Source organism: Candida dubliniensis, chromosome R, assembly GCF_000026945.1.
Source record: "Candida dubliniensis CD36 chromosome R, complete sequence".
NCBI lineage: Eukaryota > Fungi > Ascomycota > Pichiomycetes > Serinales > Debaryomycetaceae > Candida > Candida dubliniensis.
The window spans coordinates 885763-900821 of record NC_012867.1 but is presented as its reverse complement, the minus strand read 5'-3'; the positions used below and the strand labels follow the sequence as shown (position 1 = coordinate 900821).

General features: G+C 33.9%; 10 protein-coding genes across 10 annotated transcripts; 6 read left to right on the top strand and 4 right to left on the bottom strand. All coding sequences in view use genetic code 12, as the record gives it.

Moving 5' to 3' along the window:
* Positions 1–355: 355 nt before the first annotated feature.
* On the top strand, positions 356–1723 carry CD36_29330 (phosphatidylinositol N-acetylglucosaminyltransferase subunit, putative; the record flags this gene model as incomplete). The annotated part of the gene is made up of 1 exon (XM_002421922.1): positions 356–1723. The coding sequence occupies one exon, from the start codon at positions 356–358 to the stop codon at positions 1721–1723; it is 1368 nt and encodes a 455-aa protein (XP_002421967.1).
* On the bottom strand, positions 1698–4385 carry CD36_29320 (conserved hypothetical protein; the record flags this gene model as incomplete). The annotated part of the gene is made up of 1 exon (XM_002421921.1): positions 1698–4385. One exon carries the CDS (start codon positions 4383–4385, stop codon positions 1698–1700), a length of 2688 nt encoding a protein of 895 aa, XP_002421966.1.
* A 216-nt stretch (positions 4386–4601) lies between these two features.
* CD36_29310 (cell division control protein, putative) lies at positions 4602–5291 on the top strand (the record flags this gene model as incomplete). The annotated part of the gene is made up of 2 exons (XM_002421920.1): positions 4602–5160; positions 5254–5291. 2 exons carry the CDS (start codon positions 4602–4604, stop codon positions 5289–5291), a joined length of 597 nt encoding a protein of 198 aa, XP_002421965.1.
* A 342-nt stretch (positions 5292–5633) lies between these two features.
* Positions 5634–6650, top strand: CD36_29300 (mitochondrial 54S ribosomal protein YmL40; the record flags this gene model as incomplete). The annotated part of the gene is made up of 1 exon (XM_002421919.1): positions 5634–6650. The coding sequence occupies one exon, from the start codon at positions 5634–5636 to the stop codon at positions 6648–6650; it is 1017 nt and encodes a 338-aa protein (XP_002421964.1).
* A 79-nt stretch (positions 6651–6729) lies between these two features.
* CD36_29280 (26S protease subunit, putative) lies at positions 6730–8019 on the bottom strand (the record flags this gene model as incomplete). Its single annotated transcript, XM_002421918.1, has 1 exon — positions 6730–8019. The coding sequence occupies one exon, from the start codon at positions 8017–8019 to the stop codon at positions 6730–6732; it is 1290 nt and encodes a 429-aa protein (XP_002421963.1).
* Positions 8020–8331: 312 nt separating this feature from the next.
* On the top strand, positions 8332–9768 carry CD36_29270 (eIF-2b GDP-GTP exchange factor subunit gamma, putative; the record flags this gene model as incomplete). The annotated part of the gene is made up of 1 exon (XM_002421917.1): positions 8332–9768. One exon carries the CDS (start codon positions 8332–8334, stop codon positions 9766–9768), a length of 1437 nt encoding a protein of 478 aa, XP_002421962.1.
* A 390-nt stretch (positions 9769–10158) lies between these two features.
* On the bottom strand, positions 10159–10893 carry CD36_29260 (conserved hypothetical protein; the record flags this gene model as incomplete). The annotated part of the gene is made up of 1 exon (XM_002421916.1): positions 10159–10893. One exon carries the CDS (start codon positions 10891–10893, stop codon positions 10159–10161), a length of 735 nt encoding a protein of 244 aa, XP_002421961.1.
* Positions 10894–11250: 357 nt separating this feature from the next.
* On the top strand, positions 11251–11999 carry CD36_29250 (R-SNARE protein, putative; the record flags this gene model as incomplete). The annotated part of the gene is made up of 2 exons (XM_002421915.1): positions 11251–11284; positions 11383–11999. The coding sequence occupies 2 exons, from the start codon at positions 11251–11253 to the stop codon at positions 11997–11999; spliced, it is 651 nt and encodes a 216-aa protein (XP_002421960.1).
* A 226-nt stretch (positions 12000–12225) lies between these two features.
* On the top strand, positions 12226–13926 carry CD36_29240 (monensin sensitivity protein Mon1 homologue, putative; the record flags this gene model as incomplete). The annotated part of the gene is made up of 1 exon (XM_002421914.1): positions 12226–13926. The coding sequence occupies one exon, from the start codon at positions 12226–12228 to the stop codon at positions 13924–13926; it is 1701 nt and encodes a 566-aa protein (XP_002421959.1).
* A 60-nt stretch (positions 13927–13986) lies between these two features.
* On the bottom strand, positions 13987–14910 carry CD36_29230 (ribosomal recycling factor, mitochondrial precursor, putative; the record flags this gene model as incomplete). Its single annotated transcript, XM_002421913.1, has 1 exon — positions 13987–14910. The coding sequence occupies one exon, from the start codon at positions 14908–14910 to the stop codon at positions 13987–13989; it is 924 nt and encodes a 307-aa protein (XP_002421958.1).
* Positions 14911–15059: the final 149 nt, after the last annotated feature.

Sequence of the window (15059 nt, the reverse complement as noted above, 5' to 3'; positions counted from 1 at the left end):
GAATGGTAGAATAGAATTCAATGTAAGTGATATCACTTACTGAGAGTTCTTATTACGATATATAAAATTACATAGCCAAAATTATAATGAAGTAAAAATATGGAATCAACTTGTGTTTATTAGTCAGAAGATATTGATTATTATTGGAAAATGTTGATATTGAATGCTATTATTATGGGTGTCTAGGGCAAAGAACTTACTCTGTCTTTGTAAGAACGAAAAAAAAAACAAACAAACAGAAAACACGACAGAACAAAAAATAACGACACCACACGAGTCACTTAAACATATCCAAAACACCACCACTCTGTTGGGGACACCAATCAACTTGAGAAATGCAAACTTGTGATACAATATGGGATACAATATAGCAATGGTAACAGATTTTTTCTATCCTCAACCTGGAGGTGTAGAATTTCATGTGTATCATTTATCACAAAAACTTATAGAATTAGGACACTCAGTGGTTATTATAACTCATAATTATTCATCAAGAAATGGCGTGCGAGTACTAACGAATGGGTTAAAAGTGTACTATGTACCTCTTTGGGTGATTTATAGAAGCTCAGTTTTCCCAACTGTGTTTCTGTGTTTCCCAATATTGAGAAATATTTTCATACGTGAAAGCATTGAGATTATTCATGGGCATGGTTCCTTAAGTACATTATGCCATGAAGCTATATTACATGGCCGAACAATGGGGATGAAGACAGTTTTCACTGATCATTCACTTTTTGGCTTTGCTGAGATTGGGTCGATCATGGGGAATAAAGCATTAAAGTTCACTTTGAGTGACGTAGGTCATGTTATTTGTGTCAGTCATACTTGTAAAGAAAATACTGTTCTAAGAGGATCGATCGACCCTCTAAAAGTAAGTGTGATACCAAATGCAGTTATTCTGAAAGACTTTAAACCGAAATCTAATCGTTTGAAAAAGGATTATACTAAAGAGATCACCATTGTCGTGATCACACGACTATTTCCAAACAAAGGGGCTGATCTATTGACGGCTGTCATCCCCAGAATTTGCCAGTTGAAACCAAAAGTAAAATTCTTAATTGCAGGTGATGGCCCCAAGTTTTTAGATTTAGAACAAATGAGAGAAAAGTACTTTCTTCAAGAAAGAGTTACACTAGTAGGTGCTATAAAGCATGAAGAAGTAAGAGATGTGATGGTCCAAGGAGATATATATTTGCACCCTTCATTGACAGAAGCCTTTGGTACAGTTATTGTGGAAGCTGCTTCATGTGGACTTTATGTTGTCACTACAAAAGTTGGAGGCATACCGGAGGTCTTACCAAATGAAATGACGAGTTTCGCTGAACCGGAAGAAAACTCCCTTATCGATGCTGCTATAGATGCTATAACTAAAATTGAAAGCAATGAAATAGATACCTCAAAATTTCATGATGCAGTGGCCAAGATGTACAGTTGGCATGATATTGCAAAAAGAACAGAAAATGTTTACAATTCACTAGATTTGAACAAGTTAAACGAACCTTTACTCCATCGATTGCAAAAATACTATTGCTGTGGTATAATAGCTGGTAAACTATATGCTTTATGTGTCATAGTCGATATTTTCATTTTTGTGATATTAGAATGGTTGTATCCTGCTGATCATATTGATAAAGCTACAAAATGGCCACTGCCAATAAAGGAAAAGGAAAAGGAAGAAGAAGAAGAAGAAGGAACGTTTATTTTTCCAAACAAAGTAAATTAGTTCTAGTAGTTTTGTATTTGTTGTAATTCTCTTCAAGGACAAGAGCTGCAAATTTCAGCAGATCCTTCTTTTTAGTCCATTTATTACTATTATCATTGTTGATTGATACAGGTTTTGCATTCAAAGCCAATGCTTGCAAACTCTTGGACAAGTTGTGAACAGAACTGGCTTCCGTCCAGAATTGTCGCTTAGATTGCGTTTGCAACCAAGCAAATTCATCTACTATCTCCATATCGATTGTTCTAGTAAGTCGTTTCAAATGAACAATTTTTTCCATAGTAGTCAATGAATTATTGTAGTCTAGTTGAGACTTCAAGTTGGCAAACTGTGTTGTACTCATGATATTTCGGTTCACTGCATTTAACTCACTAACCAAATCCTTTTTGTCCTGCTCCAACTGAGAAATGGTTTTTAAACTACCCTCTTCCTCTTGTTTCAAAGATTGCAATTCTTGAGTTAATTCAGTGATGTATTGTGTGTTCTGCGAAGCCAAAGACAGCATGTTTTGTTCCAATAGTGCTATATTTAGTTTCAAATCAGTAACTTCACGCTCTCGTAGGGCTAGCTTGTTATGTAAACCACTATCACTTGTACTTGACTGTTGATATGTTGACTCAAATTTGTACTCATATATAGATGCCACAGTTACTTGGAAAGAATGAACTTTAATGTCAACCTTATATTGCGATTCAACAGTTTGCATTAACTCAATTATTTTGTTCAACAAATCAACATTAATTTCTAGGCCATCTGATTTCACAATATCATATAGCTTCAAAAGGATACCAATTTGACTAACTATTGCCTCAAAATCAAGTATACCTGATGAAAATGTAACATCGTGTTTCTCTTCCACATCGCTAGTTTCCTTCAATGCCTCTACTATTCCTTTAATTCTCGCCAAATTGTCGTCACCCACTTTGATAAGTGCGGTTAAAGCGGGATCAGCATTGCTAGTATGAAAACGCAAGTGCTTCCACACATCAAAGAAAAATGAAGTTTCAAGTTCTGAGCAATAAGCAACAAACTTCAAGCATTCTTTGCATTCATAAACAAGTTTGGGAGAAGAAAAACTGAGATTTAAAGTCACAGCAACATCCAATATAATATCCTGTAATTTTTGGACCAGTTGGTACAACTTATTAGGTATGTTAATCCTCAAATCATCACTCAAAAAAACATCAATCACATCATCTAAACATAAATTACACTCTTTAACTTTGCTAGTCATTTCAGGTAACAATTTGGTCGTTGAATCAGTTGAATAATTAAATTCAAGCAATTTCGTCAACAGTTTTAAAAAATTCGCTATTAGCGACAAAAAAGTAATGGCAAATATTTGATGCAATGATTTTGAAGAAATAGATTCCATTACAACAACAATGTCCAGACACGCCAACTTTATCATGAAAATCAAATCAATCAACTCAGGAAACACCATGCTTGCTTGTGAATAAGCGATTCTCTGCTGTAAAATTTCATACCTTGATTTAACTAATTTCAACTGAACCGAATCAGACCTAGACCTTAACCTTAAATCGGCAATAGTTTGTCTCAATACCTGCAATTCTGATTCCTGATCGCTTCTAGAAAGTGAATCCAAGGACTCGTTGGCCTGTGACAATTGGGCAAGCTTATTTCTTTCTAACTCCCTAATCTTCAACTTGTCCTGATGAATAATTTGCTGAAGATTGTCGATTTCTTGCCGGAGATCAAATTCTACCTGCTTTTGATCCTCTTCAAGCTTCTTGTCCAATTCATGTATCTCGTTCAACTCATCTATAGTCATCATCAAGGTATGTATTTTGTTCGTCAAGTCCTCATTTTCCACAGTTAGGCGTTCCATCATTTTATCCATATCCTCAGTGGTTTCTATACGTTCTTGCAACATCCTAACCACAGACTCAGCTTGGTCTAATTTCTTTTGTAACTCATTCATATTGAGCTGTTCACATTGCAAATGCTCTAATTCTTGTTTTAATTTGTTTTCAGTTTCCTTTGAGTTTCGAGTTAACAATGCCAAAGTATCTTCTAAACGCCTATTCTTCTCAAAAATCATTCTCACATCACCAGGCGAATAGTGATCAGAGTCCAACAGCTCCATCTCTCTTTCAATCTCACGATTGATCTCCAATTCTTCTTGGATTAATTCAAATTCATTTTTTAATTCTTGATGTTCAAAAGATAGTTTATGTAGTTTTTCTTCTAGGTCCAATTTAATCAGTTTTAAATACTCGTTTTCCACAGTTTGCATTTCCAATTTGGATTCCATGCTTTTCATTATCTCTATTTTAGTTTGCAACTCTAATTGTATTGCAGCTACTTTCTCACGATGTCTTATAGATTCATCAGTTAATGCCTTCAACTTTAGTTTCAAATTTTCAATAGTTTTATTGTATTGTGCAACATCCTCCAAATCATTATTCTTATTATCTTCCAAGGCATTTAACATACTTTCTTTCACAAATATTCCGTAAAACCCATTATCATCTTCCTTACAGTCAAAATATTTCACACCTTGTACACTGCCATTGTTTTTACCTTTTGGTTGTAACAATTCAATCCCATACCACACACCAGGAGCAAATTTTGTTAAACCAATGTACTTTATACTACCTATATCATTCTTGACAATAACCGATTGACCTATTTTAAATGACATTGCTAAAGCTGTCCCTGGGAGTTCATATGTTAATAATCACAGATCAAGAGCGACGCGATAAAGTAGAGTAAACAACAACAACAAAAACTATTGCTGAGAGAGAGAGAGAGAGAGAGAAAAAAAAAAAAAAAGAGAATTTGAAAGAAGACAGAAACAAAAACAAAACTCAAACCCATACATTTTGGCTATATATTCGAATACAATACCATTGCATCTATGTCAGGGTTTAGTAGGTTGAACAACAACAGCAACATTAATAGCACTAACAATGGTGTTTCACCAAATAAAAGAAACTTATTTGGAAGTGCCACAGCGGCTAATACATCGACCAACAACAATAACAGCTCTAATATGAATTCCTCGATCGTCAAGCAAGAACTATTAGAAGAACAAAAACTAGAAATAAGAGAAGCATTTCAATTGTTTGATATGAACGGGGATGGATGTTTGGATTACCATGAATTAAAAGTGGCATTCAGAGCTTTGGGGTTTGATTTGACAAAACGTCAAGTCCTAGACATCATTCACGAATATGACACAGATGATACCAATTTAATAACTTACGATAACTTTTATAAAACAGTGGGTGAAATGATTATAAAGAGAGATCCATTGGAAGAAATCCGCCGGGCCTTTAGGTTGTTTGATATTGATGGAACAGGGAAAATAAGTGTCAGAAATCTAAGAAAGATATCCAGAGATTTAGGTGAAAACTTGAGTGATGAGGAACTTCAAGCCATGATTGATGAATTTGATCTAGATGAGGATGGTGAAAGTACGTAATGCATTCTATAAATCCAACCTGGTGTTGGTTTTTATTACTACAGATAGTTTGTGTGAAAAATACTAACCTTATAATTATTTCTAGTCAATGAGGAGGAATTCATTAGAATTTGCACCGAATAATTTATTATATTTTTTGTTCATTGCACTTTCATGGACCTGATAATGAAAATTAACTGTTTTATTTCTTAATTTCCCTTTGTTTTATGTTTGTTTGTATATTAGTTATAATCTCCATAACCATAATCATATTTGTTCCGTTTATGATTTGAAGATTTAATTCGTGTAAAATGTTACAATTTTTCATTTTTGATATCTGTGCACTAGAATTGAAAATTTTTTTGTAAACCCAATTTAATGTTTTCTCTCTGTCTTTGTTTTTTTCAACACTGTTTTAATTCCAATTGGGCATTTTACCTTGTTTAATAAAATACATCGAATTCAACTACCAGACCTAAATTAATCATGTCGTGGGTGACGAGAACTTTCAGGTTTGAAAGGAATGTTAATAAATATCCTGAAAACTTGAGAAAACATTTTCAAAAGAATAAAGAAATCACTAATTTACCATCATTCAAGAATTTTTTCCCAACCACTCTACCACGATCACAACAGAAAACCAATGTTGAAGCAGGAATAATGGAAGGTGATTTGGCCTATGTCACAACTGGTCCACATAAAGGTAAAATTGCCGAAGTATTGTCGTACTCTTCAGAATATGATGCAGTGTCCTTGAGTAACATCTCCTCAAAGAAACTTATTCCAAAAATTTTTTGGCCAGAGGGTCAAACATCACATGTATTTGACTTCCCCGATTTCATTCCAAGAAACCAAGTGAGAGTAGTTGGTAAAGATAAAGACGAACACGGGAATGTATCCTATGTTGTCGCTGAAGATATTGAGTTGAGGGACAGATATTATGATGACAGATTCAAAAAGTTCATGCCTAGACGATTTGTTAAGTATCACGAAAATATTGAATTTCCGTGGCCAGAACCTCAGGCTGTAGAAGATGGCCCATTGTCAACACCAGAAAATGTTGCAATGGAAAGAACTTTTGAATTCAACTCAATAGCCAAGTCAGGAATCCCCAAAGCCGCATTAGCACAATTGCGTAATCCATACTCAAAGTACAAAAAGAAGACATTGAGCGGATTACAGGTTGCCAAATTGAATGGTCCAGAAATGCCATTGACTATTGAACAAAAGATATGGATTGCTAAAAACCAAGAAAACCAGGCTGAAAACAAACCTGAATACGAACCGTTACTGGAAGAAATCCAAGAATTTATTGGAAAGAAGATGGCTGACCATTTGAATAAAATCGAAAGTCCTGAATTACGTTACCATTTGGATGTCTTATCCAATTCTGTAAGTCGCGAATTTCAAAAAACATTAGATATAATCGAGAAATCTAAAAGTCAAGGGGATTCAGAGCTTACTAACAGCGCTGGGGAGTCTTCCAATAAAGGCTCATTGTAAATAGTTAACATGCGCACATGCACATGTACATAAAAGTGTATATACCGTACATACATACATGATTTATTCGACACTGCTTCTACAATTTTTCGTAGTCCAATTTACCCTCCAATTTTTTAACATCAGCAACTTTCCTAACTGCTTTCATCAAGTCATTCTGTAATATGTAATCTCTATCGTCTCTAATTGCGAAAAACCCAGCCTCAGTAACTACATTTCTTATATCAGCACCATTAAAACCATCACTCATTTTAACAGCAGCTTCGAAATCAAATTCACCATGTTTGGCAACTTTTGCAGTATGAATCTTAAAAATTTCCAATCTTCCAGCTTCATTTGGTAAACCAATTTCAATTTTTCTATCCAATCTACCAGCTCTCAACAATGCTGGATCTAAAGTATCAGGTCTGTTAGTTGCCATTATAATTTTTGTTTGGCCCAATGTGTCGAACCCATCCATTTGATTCAACAATTCCATTAATGTTCTTTGAATTTCACGATCTGCAGAAGTACCTTCACTGAATCTTCTACCCCCAATGGCATCGACTTCATCCATGAATATAATACAAGGCTCATGCTCTTTAGCATATGCAAACATTTCCCTAATCAATCTGGCAGATTCCCCAATATACTTATCGACTATCGCTGATGCTGGAGAGAATATGAAATTTGCCCCAATTGTTGCAGCAACTGCTTTTGCTAACAAGGTTTTACCAGTACCTGGTGGACCATACAACAATACCCCTTTTGGAGGCTTAATACCAACTCTTGTAAATAATTCTGGGTTTTTCAATGGTAATTCAATGACTTCACGCAATTCTCTGATTTGTTCAGTCAACCCACCAATACCATTAAATGAAATTTCACCTGGTTCAAATGTAGTCATATTATAAACCAATGGGTCAACTTCTCTTGGCAAAATTCTCATTATTGTCAATGTAGTCATGTCCAATGAAACACGAACACCATTTTTTAAATTTTCCTTTTTGATGGTGTTTCTACATCCAACAATATATCTTGGCCCTGATGAAGCTTTTACAATAAACCTTTCATCGTCCAATTGTTTCAAAACTTCGCCAATTATCTGACCCACTGATTGCAAAGCTTTTATGTCATTTTCAGTTTTCTCGTAATCCTTGTCCAAATCTCGTATACTTAATCTAAGATCTTTCAATCTGGCATCCCACTTCCTATGTTCTAATAATTTATCTTTGAATTTGGATAACGCTCTTTCTCTTTCTGGATCAATTGGTTCTGCTGGTGCATTGGTTGTTGTCGACTCAGCATTGGCGTTTGCTGCGTCTGGGATGTTGTTATTGGAATCAGCATTTAATGCCTGTAATAATGGATCATTTTCATCAGCACTCATTATGTTTACTATTAAATTAAAGTTTTATCGGGGAACTAATGAAGACTTAATTGCACTGTAATAATGTAGTTAAAAAAAAAAAAGGCAGATCTTGCACCAGAAGAGTGGCAAAAGGGTTTGCAAAAACTTGAAAGTATCGCTTCTGTTGAGTTTTGAGAATAATTTTTTTTCCTGTCCAAACTCACACGACTCTCCATTCTTCTTTCAACTAAACAAAATTTAACCAACCTCCATCCATCTGAGAAATCAATCTAAAATTTTTCTTTTCCCAAACACCAAAGAGAGCGGTGAATCATCCTATTTTGAAGTGAGATGGAGTTTACCGCAGTTATTATTTGCGGGAAGGGGAAAGCCTTGAGTCCCTTTTCCCAAGTTCGTTCTACAGGAATCCCGAAACCATTATTGCCAATTGCCAACAAACCAATGGTCCAGTATGTGTTAGATTGGTGTTTACAAGCCAATTTTTCAAAGATCATCGTGCTTTTTGAGAAAGAGGACGAATCTTCGGGTGTGTTAGAACAGAGCATAAAAAAATATCAAGAGGAAAAAGAATTGACCAACACCAACAAAAATGAATCTCATGTCAATATTGATACAATACCTTACAACTGTGAAAATAATGGATTAATATTATACAAGTTGTATCAATTGTACCGTGAAAATAAAGTTGCAAACAACAATTTCATAATATTGCCATGTGACTTGATAACTAATTTACCACCACAAGTGATAATTGAAGCATATAGAAATAGAAACGATTCAGATTTGGGTTTGTTGATTGCGTATAAGAATCAATTGGATATAGAAGATAAAAAGGCGAAAATTTTCCCTCACAATTATACTATCTATAGTGACACTGATGAAAATGGTAATGAAAGTCCGGTATTTTTGGACGCATACACTCAAGCAGATATTGAATTCCATCAAGCATTAAGTATCAGAACCCAAATGTGCTGGAGATATCCTGCTGCGACCATTAGCAATAAATTGTTGAATAGTGGGATTTTTCTTGGATCGTGCCTGCAAATATTCAATGTTTTTGACGAACAAAAAGATAAATTTAATGAATCATATTTTGAAAAACGTTCATTAATGAAGATTGTCCGTGACTTGGCTCGAAGATCATGGAAACATGCATCGCATCAAGCAAGTGTTGGGTTTTTCATTGTTCCCAAACAAGCTACTTTCTTTAGGTGTAACAATTTGCCAGTATTGATGGAGGCTAATAGATACTTTATGAAAAAACAAGCTATTGCAAAATCGGCATCGCAACAGACACCCAATAAGCAGGATAAACAACCAGGGGCACATGTTGGAAATGATTCTTTGGTTGGGGAAAATACCGAACTAGGAGAGAAAACTAATGTCAAACGAAGTGTAATTGGATCGAATTGTAAGATTGGTAAAAAGAACAAGATTACAGGGTGTTTAATTTTGGATAACGTCGAAATCCAGGATGACGTGACATTGGAAAATTGTATTATTGGTCATGATGTTGTGATTCAGGGCAAATGTAAGTTGACTAATTGTAATGTGGAAAGCACGAACGAAGTGGCTCATAATACCCAAGCCAAGAATTCAAATCTATTGTGTTTGACCTTGGAAGGTCTAGTAGACGAAGACGATCAATACGGCGATGACAGCGGTGATGAAGAGGACACGGACGAGTACGATAGCACTGATGAAGAAGATGAGAGCGAGTTTGAAGACGAGTACACGGGAAACGAGGATGGTTTATTTGCCTATTAATTGATATAGAAGTATACCGGTGTGATAATAAACAGAAAAAGACACATTATAAGAGTATTCAAGAATAGATAGAAAGTTGATAATTATTAGTGTAATCGTTTATTAAAATGCTCTTAAAAAAGAATAACGATAATTAAAAAACAAACAAAAAAAAAAAGGTATATGAAAATCCTCTTGAAAACCACAAAGACTCTCTATAAATGAAACTTAAATAACCATTAAAAAAAACTAGTGATCCATCCCAAAAAGCGATATCAAATTTTAAAAATAACCCCGAAAAGAAACAAACCAGTAAAACTAAATAGAAAGAAATGAAATAACCAATCAAAAACAAAAATATAATCATCAATGTAAAAATATCTAGCAATGTCATCAATTTAATTCATTCGTTTATATCTTTTTTTTCTTCTTCAAAGGGCTTTCCTTGAGATATTTTGGGAATAATTGCAGCTTAACTTCTTTCTCCTCGTTGTCACTATCGTCAATCATTATTGAGTCTTCAGAACTAAGTATTTTCTTATTATGTCTGGAATGATGATTTCCAATTGAGGCTCTTTGCTTCAGGTTATGCTGCACCGATATAGGCGGTATGCCTGGTCTGAAATGTACAGGTGGTTTTATATCCAGATTGAAAGTAAACTCGTAGTCATGTGGAATAGTAAAGGGATCTGGTTCTGAATGTTGACTTGAATCACCACTTGACGGTGGTTTACTACTTGGATTACCCGCATGATTCATTAATTCGATTCTTCTCGTCAAAACCCAATCTTCAATATCCTCATTATTTGTCAAAACTGCCAATAAATCTTCAAGACATTGTAGATACCCTTTTGTGTATGAGGTCAGTTGTGATGATTGTCCGAGTTTATATAATGACGCGACCGCCTTGGCAGCATTAGCAAATTCCGTTTTGATATTCCTATTACTAACACTGTTATCAACTGTGTTGTTTAACGAAATATTGTATAATGAAGCAACTGATTTGGCAGCATCCTTGAAATGATTGGTTAAATCTTGATTTATATTTGGGATGGGAGTGGTAGTAGTAGAACTATGCACAGCGGTTGTGTTCCCTGCTCTGGTATTATCAAGAGGCAAAGTGTTTGATAAGTTAGATAGGTCCATATGATAGTTATGTAAGTATGTACGTATAACCTGGGGGGTATAATTTCAATGTATAATGAATATTAAAAGTTGAATAATTTGCAAAGAAAAAAAAAGTGAGAGAAGATATAAATTGATCTATTAGTCTTCAGAACAGAGGACGAAGAGGAAGCAATTTTTTTTTCTTCTTCTGCTTCTGTCGTTTTCTTTTACTAATAAATTCGTGTGAGACAAAAATTACTGTGCGCAAGAGAGTTTAAGGGTCGGGGGAGATTGACAAACAAACCAAACCAGAAAGAAAAAAAAAGAAAACACAGTGTTGTTTAATTCTCATATTGAATTCTTCCCCCACCCCAACAGTTTCTAAACTCATAAACCATGGTCGAGTCTACATTGATTTATAGATATGACGGTATGTTCATCAAGTAATTGGTGCCTTTTTTTTTTTTTGATTTATAAATTCCATTATCACAACTGTGTTCTTATGTTTATACTGACTATGAAATACAGCGCTTCCATTATGTGGATCAGTGGACGATGAAAATAATCCAAATTTAACAGATCAAAAGAAGAAATGTAAAATATTGATTTCGAGGATTACCCCCAATTCAGAAACAAAGGCTAGTATAGAGTCGGGTGAATTGTACACAATCCATTATTTAATTGACAATTCCATTATTTATATCTGTATATGTAACAAGAGTTACCCCAAGAAATTGGCATTTTCTTATTTACTGGAAATTTCTCATGAATTTTTCAATAGTCATGGTAATGACGCTTTAAGTAATAAAGCCAGACCATATGGGTTTAATTCTTTTGATAATTTTTTACAAAAAACAAAGAAAATTTATCAAGATCAGCGTGCTCAATCTAATTTGGACAAATTAAATAACGATTTAATTGATGTTAAAAAAGTCATGACAAAGAATATTGAAGATCTATTATATAGGGGCGATTCTTTGGATAAAATGAGTGACTTATCGAGCTCTTTGAAACAAGATTCTTTGAAATATAAGCGAAGAGCCCAAAGAATAAACTTTGAAGCAATGTTGAGACAGTATATTCCAATCGTTGGTGCTGGGTTAATTTTTGTTTTTATGGTTTATTACCTACTCTTTAGAAGATAAGTATTAATACAAGAATGGTAATTGGTTATAGAAATACTGTAGTTTTTAATGTACTTCTTGGTTGGTTAGGCTTATCGCTAAATACAACACTCACCAATTAAAAAAAAAAAAAAAAAAGTGAGACACAATCAAAACTAAAAGAATATGCACATACCACCAAGCATCAACAGAAATAAAAATAGAAAGAAGTGTTAGAAGCTCAATTATTCATTTACCTTGTGTTTACATGTTGTTTCCAAAAACGTTAAATGTTGCCGACAAGTCTTCTTTGTTAGTACCTCAAACCACAAAGGCTTCAGCAACTGGACCAACAACTGCTGTTTCATACGAAACTGCCAGTCTGGAAATACGATCTATAAGAGGATCACCATATCTCCCTTCCTCACCCGTTGACTCACAACAATTTGATGGTCGTAGCATAATATCTGCATCTGGAATGTCAGAATACATTGCAGACTTAAACGACCTACCAGGTATTCGTCATGGTATCAACCCCACTTCCATCAAAACTGGTAGTACTGGGTCTAGATCGTTTAAATTTCTGAATTGTTTCCAAACAGTAGACGACAACGAACTATCCAACAAGGATTTTTTTACAAAATACATCAGTATTCTGAAAAATGACGATAAAGTTCAATTCAACCACAAATTGAAACATTTTTTTATATTCTCTAGTGCTGGAAAACCTATATATTCAATGAATGGGGCCGATGATATTGTAATAGGCTATATGGGGATTCTCACGACAATAGTTTCTAGTTTCCAAGAAAATTTTGATCAAGAATTACAATTGCTTGAACTTGATCAAGGTGTAAAGATTGTTGCCGTCAATAAAAGTCCAATAATTTTAATCTCAATATCAAAACTTATGTTAGAGACCGTTGAAAGTGTGCATTTACAGTTAGACACGTTGTATTGCTATTTGATAGGGATACTATCAAAGTCTGTAATTGATAAACACTTTCATAATCGATTAAATTATGATCTTAGAAGAATACTAAGTCCGTTGGATTTTGAAAACTTGGATGAATTGTGTCTTAGTTTAGCTTATGGGATACCAAACACCGGTGATGGAAACAAAAATTCCACTTTTGGATTATATATATGTCAAGTATTATTAACATCATCAAGAGAAAGTGTTAAAATTAGACACACATTGCGATCCAAGTTAAATAGTATCGTCAACACTAACAATGCGGATGTGCTATTTACATTGTTACTTTCTGGTAATGGCAAGATATTAAATTATTTACACCCTAAACAACATAGCTTGCCAAATAAAGATCTAAACATGCTATTATTTATAATACATTCGTTGCTAAAAAGTCAAAGTCAACAAGATGAAGATTTGTGGTTGCCCTTGTGTATGCCGAACTTTAATGATCATGGGTTTCTTTATGTGTTTGTTCGACAATGCCAAGATTTGGTTTTGATGTTAATTAGTGGCAGCAAAAACTCTTTTGATACGTTGAAATTATCAGCCAATGAAATCTGTGCCAAATTGAACAGCAAACAGGAGCTAACTATCCAGTTGATTAATGAATTGAGCATACCATTAAATGTTGAGGTACCCTTTGTGTTTAAGCATTTTATTTATAAGGATATTAGATTGAATCAGTTTGTGATGAGCGAATTACCTACACATGAATTTTCAAGTTTTCAATTTTTAAAGTGTTACAACGAGTTAAAGGTCAATCAAGCAAAAATTATTAAATACGATAATAATTTGAATTATAAAAAGTTGACATATTTGCAGGATAGAGATATAACTGGATTTATGCTTATGGACAAATACTACGAGTTCTACTGCATTATTGAAAGGACAAGTGAACAGGAACCAATTACATCTAAGAAATTAATACAGATTAGTTCTCAAATTATAAGATGGTGTAAAAAGAACCATGCTCGACTATTTGTTACTATATAAACAACCCTAACAATAATATCTTACGGACATACAGATATACATATATGCAATTTATAGAACTTATTTAAGAATACTTTTTTCAGCTTGCTTGAATGCATCAGTTAACTTATCAACATAAGTTTTGTGTAAAGTCTCTAATTTTTTCAAAAGTTGATGTTGATTGTCACTAATTTTATTATGTTTTAATCCCGATTGAAATTTGTTTCTAGCTTCACTTCTAACGTAATTCAAAGAACTTGATTTATGATTATTCTTAAGATTCTCGAAAATCTCTTTCAATTGTTTGATATTTTCTTGTTTAGTCTCAGCAGTTATATTTGGAATAGGCACTTTAATTTGAAATTTATTGGTGGGATCAATGGTACCACTCATATTCAATCCTGATCCTATAATTGAGTTTATGACATGCTTACCATAGCTTGCATCAAACAAGTTGATAATAAAATTTCTCCCCTTTACAGATGTTTGTGCAACGGATGTGAATGGGACCAATTCTTCTTGTCCATGATTACCAATATTAACTTCCAAATTGTCAAAAATCTTAGGGTTGAGTTTACCCAATTTTATATCTGTGGCCGCTTTATTGAATTTAGCTAGAACATTATCGAAATTCGAAGTAACTTTTTGAAAGTCAATAGTAACTTCAGGAATTTCATCAACTTTTTCAGAAAAATCCAATTCCTCATTGTTTTTATTGTTGCTACTTTTCTTATTCTTTCTCTTCGCCAAACATGGCGATGAAGAATGGAAGGACTTTGATGAACAAAAAAGGACTGGACTTAATATTCTTGGTATGGCCAATCTTGGAAGAACGGAACGTTGTTGAGCTATCACAGATCTAAACATTTGTAAGTTAAATCCTCTTTGAATGAAAAGTGATTTTTCAAAAATGAAATTTGAAAAAAAAATTTGTATGTGTGTGTCGTAAGAGTTTTGCATCTCACATTTGAAGGACGACTTTTTTTTTTTTTTTTTTTTTTTCATTGTTTACCCCAAAATCTACAATGTGATTGTTGTCTGATCTAGAGAATACTAACTCCAATTGAGCCAACCTTACCGCCATCTTCCAATTATCAAAATGAGCATATTCCAATGAAGAACTCACTGCTAGCATTATCTCATTTCTAGTGTTT